At 36.0% G+C, this 12031-nt stretch overlaps 1 protein-coding gene across 1 annotated transcript in view; it reads left to right on the plus strand.

Moving 5' to 3' along the window:
• The window catches only part of LOC310923406 (F-box only protein 15-like), a 24832-nt gene extending 13055 nt beyond the window's left edge, over positions 1-11777 (plus strand). The window contains exons 7-10 of the mRNA XM_083885423.1: positions 1292-1374; positions 2520-2665; positions 7046-7170; positions 10385-11777. Of these exons, the coding sequence (XP_083741549.1) occupies positions 1292-1374; positions 2520-2665; positions 7046-7170; positions 10385-10654 (624 nt within the window). The 3' untranslated portion in view covers positions 10655-11777. The remainder of the gene's footprint in view (positions 1-1291; positions 1375-2519; positions 2666-7045; positions 7171-10384) is intronic.
• Positions 11778-12031: the final 254 nt, after the last annotated feature.

Here is a 12031-nt window from a genome sequence, read left to right on the forward strand (position 1 = left end):
TGACTGGCATAAACCCATTATTGGTTGTTTCAGTCTGTGAAAATCTCTGCTAAGTGAACAGCCATTTCTCTCTTATCTTCAGACGTTTTGTAGATGGGTGCCCCTGTATTGTTGGCTCTCTGGTCTTGCTCATGCATTGGCCCCATCCATGCTCAGAAAGAGAGATCTTTCAGCACCTGGAAATGGTTCAGTCATAACCAAGTTTCACATCATTGTTAAGAATCGAGTGCCTCACTCCAGTATATTTTCCCTGCTTGCTTTTCTGAACAGCAGTTCTTATTCTCTGTGTAGGCAGAGTAATATGAGGTAGTTAAGTGTCAGTGGGTGTAATAATTGTAAATGCCACACGTCTTGTTTTTTGCACATATCTGCATAACAGAAACCAAGGGCAGGTTACGTGGGCCTTCTGGTATTTGGACAGAGAAAGACTGAGAAATTATGAGATTGATAGATCTCCCTAGTTAAATCTTTTATAGCTGTAATTTTGCACTTTGAAAATACAGGAGCAGTTAAAAAGCCAAAAGTTTGAATAGAGGATGTCATTTTCTGGTAACCTAGAGAGATGAAAACAGTAGTTGCCCACATTTCAGGAGAGTAATAGACTTCTGGCAGGGAATTATTTTCCTATTGACTTCTGTGTTTGGAAATGCAGGATTTAAAAAAATGCATTTAAAGAAAAAAAAAAACTTGATATCCTAGTATTGTGTTCTTGAAGTAAATATATACCTCTGTCTCTAGTTTTCGCATTGATGTTTTCTCTGTATAGACATCTGTAGAAGGTTATGTTTTTAATGTTTTCCTAGGACTAAATAGTCTGGTGAAGACATGTTTTTTACTTTGAAATTCACAGTTTCTATTGAATAATTCTGTATTCCTCACTGATGTTAGCCCTCTTTGGAAATAGTTCTTTACATGGGAAAATAATCTTGATGTTTCAGCAGTTGGGAGTAAGTGCAGTTTGATTTTGTTTAGGTATCTTTTTAAAAGTGGTTATTAGAAGCTAGGGGCAATTCTTGGAGCTCTCATAATTTTTGCCTAGACATAGGTAGTTTCCCTCTCTTTCCCTGTAATACAGAAATTCTGTAATCTTTTATATATATTCTGTACTCTTGTGAAAAAACAGTAAAGGTTTTAGGAGTCCAAGTATTAAAGCAAGCCATTACTAACATTATTACAGTAACTGGCAGAGTAATAAGCGGCAGCATTTATCTATGAATTTTAATGCTCAGAAAGACCTTGTGAAAAAAAGAATTTCCAGATAAAAATACATATACTTTAATTAACTTTTCAGGAGAAAAATGAAATTGCTTTTGTTATGGCGAATCTTCATTATAATCAACTTCTTGAGAGAAGCATTTTGGGTTCTGCTACTGTGTAAGTTTGGTTTTCCTTTGTGGGAAGTAAAGATAACCTTTTGAATAAAGCTTTGAGTTTTACAATTAAAATTGCCTGCTGGTAAGATGCTTATGTTTAGGCAGTAATTAACTATTCTTGTGTAATATAAACAACAGTTACAGTAAATACAAAAATGTAGAAGCATTTTCATACTAAAATATTGCCATCATTATGCTATTGTGGAGATAATTTAGTTAAAAAAGTGTACTAGTACTGGCTGTATTGAGAAAGTTAGAAATACACTGCCCATACTTTCTCCCTTTTCATAAGCAGTCTTTTTATTTCCTCTTCCTATCTGAAACAGTGATAGAAAAGAGGGAGACATTTCAGGAAGTAGAGAAGTAATCTTTGGCTGTGTAAGAGGGGAGAAAAATTCTGGTAAACTGGTGAGGTGCTTGCAATTATCTTTTAGTCCTATTCAGAGAGTAGCAGGGTTTCCTATTAAGTGTTTGTATATGTGTATATTGCAGTGTATAATGTAATACCTGTTTATACATTATAAACTGTTTAAAAATACAATTTTTTTTTTTTTTTTTTAGCTTTAGAACAGTATTTGGGGAATTTATTTGCCACTCCGCTTTCTAGTCAGATACTTTTGTATCTACCAGTAGTCTTAAATGCCCACTATAACTCAGTGTGGCTCTTCTCTCACAGAATGTAAGATTTAACACCTTCTCTCTTAGTACCAGATTGGATCCTGTGTAGAAGTTGCTCAGTTGCCTCTGGCATGTGGTCACTTCAGGTCATTTATGTGCAGTAGTTATTTAGTTAGGCACAGGCAAAATAATTTCAATATTTGCTATTTCAGAGAAGTCTCTAGAGCTAGTGGGCTTTTAGATTTGTAGTTAAGCTGATGCTTTTTTCTTTGTTGAAGACAAATCCGTGTTTTGAAGTTTAACAGATGTACCTTTTAAAGTTGACTGCCATATTTTCTCCCTTTGGCTGGGCTGAACAGCTGATCAGCAGTTTTAGACACTGTATTAGTTTAAAAGAAGTGTGATGAACTAGAGATGTTTGATTTCAAAACTGTCTTAAGATGACAGTCTCAGTGTAGGGCTGTATGTTACATCTCTATTAAGTCATGTTCCCCCTTGCTAAATTCTATTATTTTTCTTTTTTTCAAGTCAATATACTCCTCCACCTAATCAACCTTTACTGGATGATATTGACTCAGAGTATGGACTGCATGACTACAGCCTGCATCTTGACCTTCATGGCAGAACCTGCATGTACCTGTGTGGATCATTCAAGCGCCTCTTCTGCAGAAAACGTAAAGTTGACAGAACAATGATGTTTGTTTTAGAAATGATCCCTGTCTTTCCTTCTTGTATCCAGTTTCTCTCTTTTAAGGGGTGAAACTGAAATGGAATTTTAAGAGTAAGATGTCTGTTAGTTGTGTGGTTTCTTTATATCTGCATGGTGCTTTGTGTGGCATCCTAAGGCTGCTCTGTAAGAAGTCTGCCCATTGTTACATTTTTATAGTGTCAGGCCTGGGACTGAATTCTTCAGATTGTCAGGGTCTTTTCTTTTAGTTCTCTGCTGCATTAATAATGCGGTGGCATAGCTCTTGGTGCAGGCTGATGTTTCTTTCAGTTGTATTTTATAAAGGAGAGACAGTTTGTCCTCGTACAATTTGGAAGCTTATTTCTGTAGAATTCTCCTTGAGTATACTTTGGATGCACAGACAGATTGAAAATATAGATAAATTTGTAGAAGTTACTGTGAACTTTAAGATCTATAGGGTTTTTTTGGTGAGCTTGAGGTTGCCTGTTCTGGCATCTCGTCATTGTGTAGTAAACAATTTCAATCATTTTTTTTAACTGCTGCTTCATTCTGTTTTCAGCACTTCTTTCCATGAGACGTGATTGACCATCCCTGTTATTCTCATACAGCCCAAATTCATAATTGTACTGAGGTTTTGAAAAATACATGTGTGATCTCTCTTTTGACATAACTTCAGCATAAATTCCTACAGCTACATAGCTGTCTTTCTGTAAGCAGAGACAGATTAAAATATTAAAATTAGACATTGTCATGAATTTAATTTAGAATTAAGTACTGTAAATTAATTATTGCTCCCAAATAATTTTTTTTTGTATCGGCAGTAATTTTTTTTATCCACACTCCTGAGCAGTGCGGATTGCAGAACATGTTGTTTTTCGGTCAGTAGAGGGCACTGTTGTCAGACGTGAGCGCTTTTACCGGGCTACAGAATTTCCCCGTGATTTGGTTTGGTTTTTCTCGTTGGTGTTTGGTGATTCCAAGAGCTGTCATTTAGATGGCAGCCTTGTGCAGTGTGGAGTGTAGTAGTCCTTGAACCTGAAATATACCTGAAATACATTTTTCAGATTCCAGAAAAGTTGCAAGCTTAAACTAAATGAATAATTCTACGGCTAAAACTTCAGTGAAAGTCTATGCATGTAGCAAGAAATCTTACCTGAAGTGTTGTGTAGTACAAGAATCCTCTTTATATTATCAGAAAAAACCCCAAAACTTCTCAAAATTGGCAAGAGGATTGAGTTTTTGGAATTGTGTTGGTTGTTCTGGTTTAGCTGAATGTCATATTTTGTTTTCTAAAATGAAAATGTTATGCTCCTAGCAATACAGTTGCACAAGAAAAAGTATTATGTGGCATACTTCCTTTCTTGATACCACTTTCTTGCTGCTTAGAAGCTACTTCCACAAAAGATTAAGCTGATAAGCTGATCTTTATGCAAATTTTAGGAAATGTCCCTGAGCTACAGTTGTGATGCCATCTCACTTTGCAAGTTACAGAATCTGTTTTATGCTCACAAGTGTTTTCTGAATTACTGGTTTTGTGACCTTCAGCAGTGTGACAGCCACCAGATTCTGGTCTCACAGGACATCAGGCAGCTGAAGCCATGGTTCTGCAGACAATAAGCTCATTTGTCAACTTGTCCCTTCCATGTGCTCACACAATAATTCCTTGTGGAAAATGCTTGACTTCCTCCTGAAATGGTGTAGTGATGCAGCATATGGTTGTCTGCTGTCACATTTTTCATTCTAAGTTGTTGTTCATTTTTCTCATTTTGGTGAACATGGTGTTGCTGAATGTAGTGGCCAGGTTTGTCCAGACTGGTTGTGTTTGCTGGTTTGTGTTTTGGTTTTAGGCTCCCTTCTAATAATATTCTTTGTCCCTTCCTCTGGGAGGACTCTGAAGCATGGAAGTCTGCAATGTTCTTGTCTTGCTATTTTTGAAAGTTCTCTACTGAGTCCAGTTTTATTTTAAATTATAGACATGCCCATGGCAATTTCTACAACTTGAGGCACAGATCAGTTGTCAGCTATTATACTGTTCTTTTACTTATTTATTGGTTTTCATTAGGGAGCTCTAGGCCTTCCTAGGTTACCAGAGAATGCCCATTTGTATTTTGCAGAATAACTGATTTATTTGTTCAATATTAATATTTATCTGCTTTTTGTTAGTGTCTATTAGTATTGAGCTTCATTTTGCTACTCTGTTTGCAATTCTTTTTGCAGAATTCTTAATATTAAATTAAAAAAGTTATGTCACACTTCATTGAACCAAGTAGATGGAGTGTATATGGCTTCAGATTTTTTTTTCTGTTATTAATACTTACATTACAGTAATTAGCTGGTTTGCCACTGTTTGGGCTGGGGTTTAGCATTTTGTTTTATTCTCCTTTTCATGTAAACAGAATTGGCAATATGGTCTCACTGGCAGATAGTGTAGGGTGAATATGCTAAATACTTTGTAACTGAATTGAAAATATTTAGAAAACTTTCCTTGTTTTCAGGAAGGTATGACAGGCTTTTCTCCCAGAAGACTCCCAGAAGCTATGAATCCAGCTTCTTAATAAATACTTTTGAAGTGTATTTTTACCTAGGTTTTCAACTTTTTAAGCACAGCTTTGTACCCACATGGTAGTTTAAGCTTTGACTTTTCAATGTCATTTCTTGTTGATGTAAACTGATGTGATGTGCTTGCAAAATGTGAGAGTTGATTTTTGTGTATTTAGAGAGCTTTTAAGATTTGTTTGTAAAATTTCATATCAGGCTTTTGAAATGTTTTGCTTGACCTTGAAGATTGATTTGCAAGTTTAAATAACCGTTTCAGTGTCTTAAGGCTGGTTGTTGGCACCAGAATTAGTGTTAAGCACAGCTTTTCCTCTGAAAATACCAATCAAATGACAATTTGCAACAAAGGCTTGGTTAGCAAAACAAACTTCCTTGGCTTTTAGCTAAAATAAGTACTCCGGAACTATTGGTCTATTTGTTTCTTTCCCCTGAAGTTTGTCTACATGATATATGTTCTTTATTACCTTTACTTGGAAATATTTGTTCCCTATAACTTACTCTGCTGCTTTGCTGCTATGCGTGTCTTGCATAAACCAAGGACTAGAGATGTTATAAGGGGACAATGAAACAAAGTCTGGATCAGGCTGAAGAAAGCCCTGTCCAATTTGCTTTCTCTGTGTTTCTCTTCATATGTTTAACATAGCTTGTTCTGTCCTTTAATTTCATTTTCTTATGTGACTGGGGTGAGGAAGGGAAGACTTCAGTACTTAGCCTGCAGTTTTGCTGGCACTGCCTGCTGGATGCAGCCATTTAACTCACAGCCAGCCTTTCTGATGTTGCTTCTTCTGTCTGTGGCCTCATGCTGCTACTTCAGCTTGATCGAAGGAGAATCACAGGCAAAACACTTCCTTTTTCACTCTGTCACTTCCATCTTAAACCTCTGCAAGCCCCTTAGCTTGTTACCTTACCATCCAGGACCTGCTACTGGATCCTGACAGGCATTATATTCCTGGGAATTCCTTCTCGCCCTTCTCATTTGTCTCCTGCAAGTCCTAGATATTTTCTTTTTTGTACTGAGGTCTCTAGTGCTTTTGTTTTGCTCTTTTGAGAGAGAATCTCTTGTTCAAGGAAACTTGTCTAAGGGATGTCCTACCAAGAAATCTGCTTGTGTCATGTGATGCTTTTATTTTCACTTTTCTTTGTAGTCAGATTGTGTTCATTATAATGTTCCCAAACTTATAATTAGAATGTTGGAGTCCCTGGTTCCTCCTCTGATAGCAAAGGGAAAAAAAAAAAAAAAGTCAATCTCTTCTGAGAGAAGAGATACCAAAGAAATATGGATATACGTAGTAGTAAAAAAATCACAAATCATAGTAGTTCTGCCAAAAAAACCCCAAGAACCAGGAGTTTTGGAAAGCTACTTTAAAAAAAGTTAAATTCATAATTTAAAAACTTGATTCAAATCAAATCATAATGCATGTCAATTTAAATGATGCAATATCCTTTCTAAGGAGAAATTGTTACCTGTATACCCTTTTTATTGGGTTGAGTTTCCAGTTAGAGATGGAAGTGTTGAATATGAAATTTACTCCTTGCATCCTTGTGTAAGTTCTTTAGGTGCCATTCCTATTTTTATGCTAAAAAATACAAAAGAATTTTTAGCTGCTATTTCTGCTGTGGATCACAGAATCAAACTTCGAACTGCAACTTAATTCCTCTATGAAGTGCTTGATATTTAGCTGTTGGTGTATGGCAGGGTTTCTTATTGGTGAGTGAGATGAAAAAGACATGAAAAGGAGAACATTTACAGCGTACTTGGACTGAATTTGATTTATACTGCTGTAATGTTGTATATTGTTTATATTTTCAGGTGACATTGAAAATGGATACCTGAGGCTCAGAGTTGTAAACTTGAAGGATAATAGGAAGCACTTTCCTATTACTGGGACACTTGGCATATGCTGGGAAACAGATGTGTTTAAAGGCAATGTAAAGGTCAGAAATATTTTTTTGTTTGTGGAAATGCTTATCTCAAAACAGAATTATGTTTGTGCATCTTAAATATGCTAATTTTAAAACAATTTTTTGATACGTAGAAGGTGTCTGTTACTAGACAAAGACCTGTGTTCCAATATTTTAAAAAATAAGTGAATTTTGAGGAAAAACATTTTCTGCTTTCTCTCATAGTGTGTGGATTGCATGCTAGACTCATTCATGTAATGTGTGTTATCACTCCAGTGCTTTCCACTCAGCAAAGATGCTGTGGCTGACCAGCCTTGCTTGTAAATGCTGGACAAAAAAAAAAAAAAAAAAAGAAAAAATACTGCAGATGTACTTTTTGTGAGGGCTTTTTTTGGGTTTGATGTGAGGGTGGGTTGGTTTTTTTGTTTTGTTTTGTGGTTTTTTGTTTGTTTTGGGTTGGTTGGTTGGTTGGGGTTTGTTTGTGAGCAATAAGCCTTGAACCTCTGGGGAAATACTCTGCAGTTCTGTGGTGTGTATGCAGTGAAAGTTAGGAACTGCTGGGGAATGTTAAAATGCCAGTGGCCACAGGGAGAAACTACAGACCACATCCACACAGTCAGCACCTAGCTCCAGTCAGGTACATCAGTCAGCTGGATTAACTTTTTATTTTTTTAGAGGAATGCTCACACATTCTGTTGGATAAAATTCCTGAAAGAGTTACTTCAAACAAAGCTTCAGATTATTTCTGTACCTTTTGCAATAGTGGTGAAGGCACATATTTTTAAATGTACTTTATCGGCGTGAATGTTTCAGAAGTTGTAAAAATTCTGATGAATGTAGTTTAAGCACTACTGAAAAATCACTTAGTTCAACACTTGATTTCAAATTTGGCACGTCTTTTGAAAAGACCCTCAAAATTAATAAAACTGCTGTTTCTGCCAATCATGTATAGATGTGGAATGAAATATTGTTTGATAAGGTGAGACTTTTTTACTGAGGCATGTGTTGACAAAACAAGGGACAATATTTTTAAACTGAAAGAGGGTAGATTTAAATTGGACATTGACAAAAAAAGGCAAAAAAATTCTTTCGCCCATGATGAGCATGGTGAGGCAGGGGAGTTGGAATTAGATGACTTATGTAAGTCCCTTCTAACCCAAATCATTCTGTGATTTTAACCCGAGTCTAATCTGTGATTCAGCTGCTTGGCAGGATTTTTTTTTTCCATGAAAATACTCCTGAGTAGTATATAAGAATTTAGGAAGTTATCTGACAGAGGAAACAGCTGTGGCTGTAGTCTTTAGTTTTTCAGTTTTAGTCTCCCTCCTATGTGCATACGGCATAAATTATATTGAGTGTTTGTTTCTACGACAAAATAAAGAATACAATTTTTTTAAATGCCTCATTTTGGGGTGACAGATAGAATTTGTCAGCATATAGCCATGGGTTGAATTCACTGTGGTCTTTACCATAAGTGTCTAAAATTCTTAAAATGTGTGGAGGCCGAATAACATCAGCCACAGAAGTAGGACATTCCACTACTTGGAATTTATTTGAATTTTGTTTAATACTCTTAAGGAAAACCAAAAAACCCAAAAGCTTTCTTGGCACTTCTGGGTTTTTTAGTAAAAAATTTAATTGCTGAAGTACAGATAGTTGGAAATTGTCATGGCTTAGGAATGGTATTCTCCAATTTAATGTTCTCACTGTAACCACTCCAAATCACACTCTCTACTGGCTCTCTCCCCTTCCTCTGCCCTGTGCTGAGCTGGAGGGGAGAACTGGAGGCACAAAGGTAAAGGTCAAGGTTGAGATAAGAGCAGTTTACTGGAAACAGCAATGGGAGAAGAAAATGGAGAGTAGCAGCAACAAAATTAATAATAAGAAGGTACAAGAGAGGCGAGTGATTAACATGCAAACATGCATGTGAAGGGAGGAACTCAACCTGACCATGCCACAATAGCCTGACTGAGAAGAAAACCTTTTCCTTGCTCCTGGAAATGAGATGAGGTGGTATAGAACAATGTCACTGTGTTAGCCATGCTACCTCCTGGCTGCTGCAAAAATTAACCTGATCCTGACTAGAACCAGGAAGGAAATGCATGGAAACCTCACCATCCCACCACCCAACACCATCCCACTTTACATTTTGTAATTGGCCTTATATATGCAAGTTGTCAGACCAGAAAATTGTAATTCTTTCTGGTTTCCAGTGATTCTGTAGCTCATATAAGTTTATGATACCATCATTATCAGGTTTGGTTTGAATTTTGTATTTTCAGCATAGTCTGCATTAAAAGGCTTAGGGAAACTGTGTGTATCATACTGCCTCATGTTTGTGCCATCTGCCCTTATGTTGTTTGATTGAAGTAAAGTAATAGTGAAAGCAATGTTAGAGCAACAGAAACACAACTATGTAGTACAGAGAAATAAAGCATTCCAAATGAATTTTTTTGGCATGGAATATGTTGGTTTTGGTTTATTTCTGCTTTTGGACCACAGATACAACATAATTAAGATAATTTGATTCATTTAGTGATTCAGAACTCAAGAGAATAAGGAACAGCTGATACTAACCATGACAGACAACTCCTGTGCTTCTAAGGGATATGGGAAACTATCAGTTTGCAAAGACAAAAGAATTGGCATTAACATTTTTAAATTATCTAGTTGTGTAATCTTGTAAAGAAATATTTTCAAGAATTTGTAAGAGGAGGAATTACATCAGGATTATTACTATTACCTTTTTGGGAACTGAAGCTGTGAGCCTTTCAAAAAGTACTGTATACAGCTGGCTTGGAAGGGTAATTTTGTGTGCTCTGCCTTGAGTGGTCCCTGAGTATCTTTGCAAACATTGCTACATTCACACAAGTTTAGCAACTGACATTAAGCTTAGGTTGCTTACTCATATTGAAGGGACTATAATCATTTGAATGGTAAAGTAACTAATAATTGAGAAAAACAGATGTTAAGGGCTGAAAAACGTTCAAGAAATAATGTCTGATTTGGTTTGGCAGTGGTACCTTCTGTACTGCAGTGTTTCATGTCTGTGGGTTGCAATTTTGATTTCTGTAGAAAACCTCTAAGTAAGTATTTCTTGCAATAGGTCAGTGAACCATTATCAATTTTATTTTGAGGTTTTAACCTTTGTACAAAACCCTCTGAACCCTTTATATTTCTTCTAACATCAGGGACAGATCTACTTACTGGGCCATGGGGAAATAATCTCTTCTGCTTGTGTTTGTAGGACTGCTTTGTGATGGATCTGACTCTCTTGGATGAAACTGGAAAGCCCTTCTGGTGTTTTAGTGCTCCAGTCCACATGGGATTGTCTACCAAGTCATCTGGCCTTTATGACTACATGGGTCATATTTATACTGCAGACTATGCAGATTCAGAGGGTAAAGTCTGTGTTGAGTTTGTGTGGTTGGAAGAAACCAAGGAATATATTGTGGTCAGTTTGGTGCTTTATGTAAGCACCAAAAAGGTAAATAGCTGGTATGGAACAAATTACTGACTTAATTAGGTCACTAATTTCCTTGCTTTAAAAACCAAACAAACAACCCTCCCACAATAAAAAAAAACACAAACTGATATTTAAGATTGACACCAACGAGCAAGACTGCAAATTTTCCAGTAATAAGCGCAATTGCCTAAATTTTTTTAATAGGCAACTGAGGGATCAAAGAGACATATTGATTTATGTGAGAGGCTTTCTTCTCTGTTGAACATTAGTATGTTTCTCGCTGGCTATATTTAAATTATTTTTAGGAAGATTTTTCTTTATAGACACATGTTACTGTCATTAAGGAATTGCTTCTTTTGAGAGCCATACGGTGGAGATGCCTTACCTTACATAAGCTGCACTGGTTTTGAGAACGTTGACTTTTAATGCTTAGTAATAAAACAGCATGTGTGCTGTTTGCTCCAGGTTTGTTGGAGTATTACTGGTAAATTACAGGCTTTGTTAAATGCTTTTTCCAGAAAAACGTCACTTAAATATATTTTAGTAAAAGATTGAAAGGGTAGATGGGAAGTCAGGTTTGAAAAATATGTCAGTCAAGGCATTTGTTAAGGAAGTAATGTGTAAAACCTATTTATGACGTTTCTTTAAATTCCTGTTTGTTCTGTTTTCCCATGTTCTAACCTTGTCTGATTTGAGCCTAGATACTTGCCTCACATATTGGCCTATGAGTAAGTGTCCCAATTATAAGCTAACCTCAGCTGGTGTCTGTTCATACTGAATTTATGTAACATCCAGTTGTTTTGGAAACAATGTATATCTGATAGTTTATCTAACAATATGAATACAATTGAAAATTGAATATATGTGCCTGGTCTTTCCAGTTCCTTGGAGTAAGTTTAGGATCAAATTTTCTACTTCCTGTATTTAAAAAACAAAACCAAAAAAAACCAAAAAAAACCCAAAAAACAAAACAAACAAACAAACAAAACAAAACAAAACAAAACAAAAAAAAAAAAAAAAAAAAAAAAAAAAAAAAACGCCAAAACAAAAAAAAAAAAAAAAATTACACGATACTGAGAGTCCAATGTCATTACCTGTCAGGGACAATTACATAGCTGACTGCTCTGACTTTATTATGGTAATGATTTCCTTAAAAATAAATACTCTTTATTTGTTTACATACGTTAATTGGTTTGTACAATGTTTATATGTAAGCATGTCTTCCATGCTACAGAGGTAGACAGATGTTACAGCCACAGAGTTGTATGTTAATTTGACTTTCAAAGGCAATAAGCTGAGGCTGTTACCGTTCTAGTTCACCTTGTTAACTTTACCCAAAGAGACAGTGGAAATGTTTCTACCTTTGGTCGTTAGCCAGAACAAGAATGATCAGCTGCATTTTGTCGTCTTTCTTACTGGATGCTTCTC

Source organism: Zosterops lateralis (genome assembly GCF_965231275.1).
Source record: "Zosterops lateralis genome assembly, contig: HAP1_HAP1_SCAFFOLD_52, whole genome shotgun sequence".
Lineage (NCBI taxonomy): Eukaryota > Metazoa > Chordata > Aves > Passeriformes > Zosteropidae > Zosterops > Zosterops lateralis.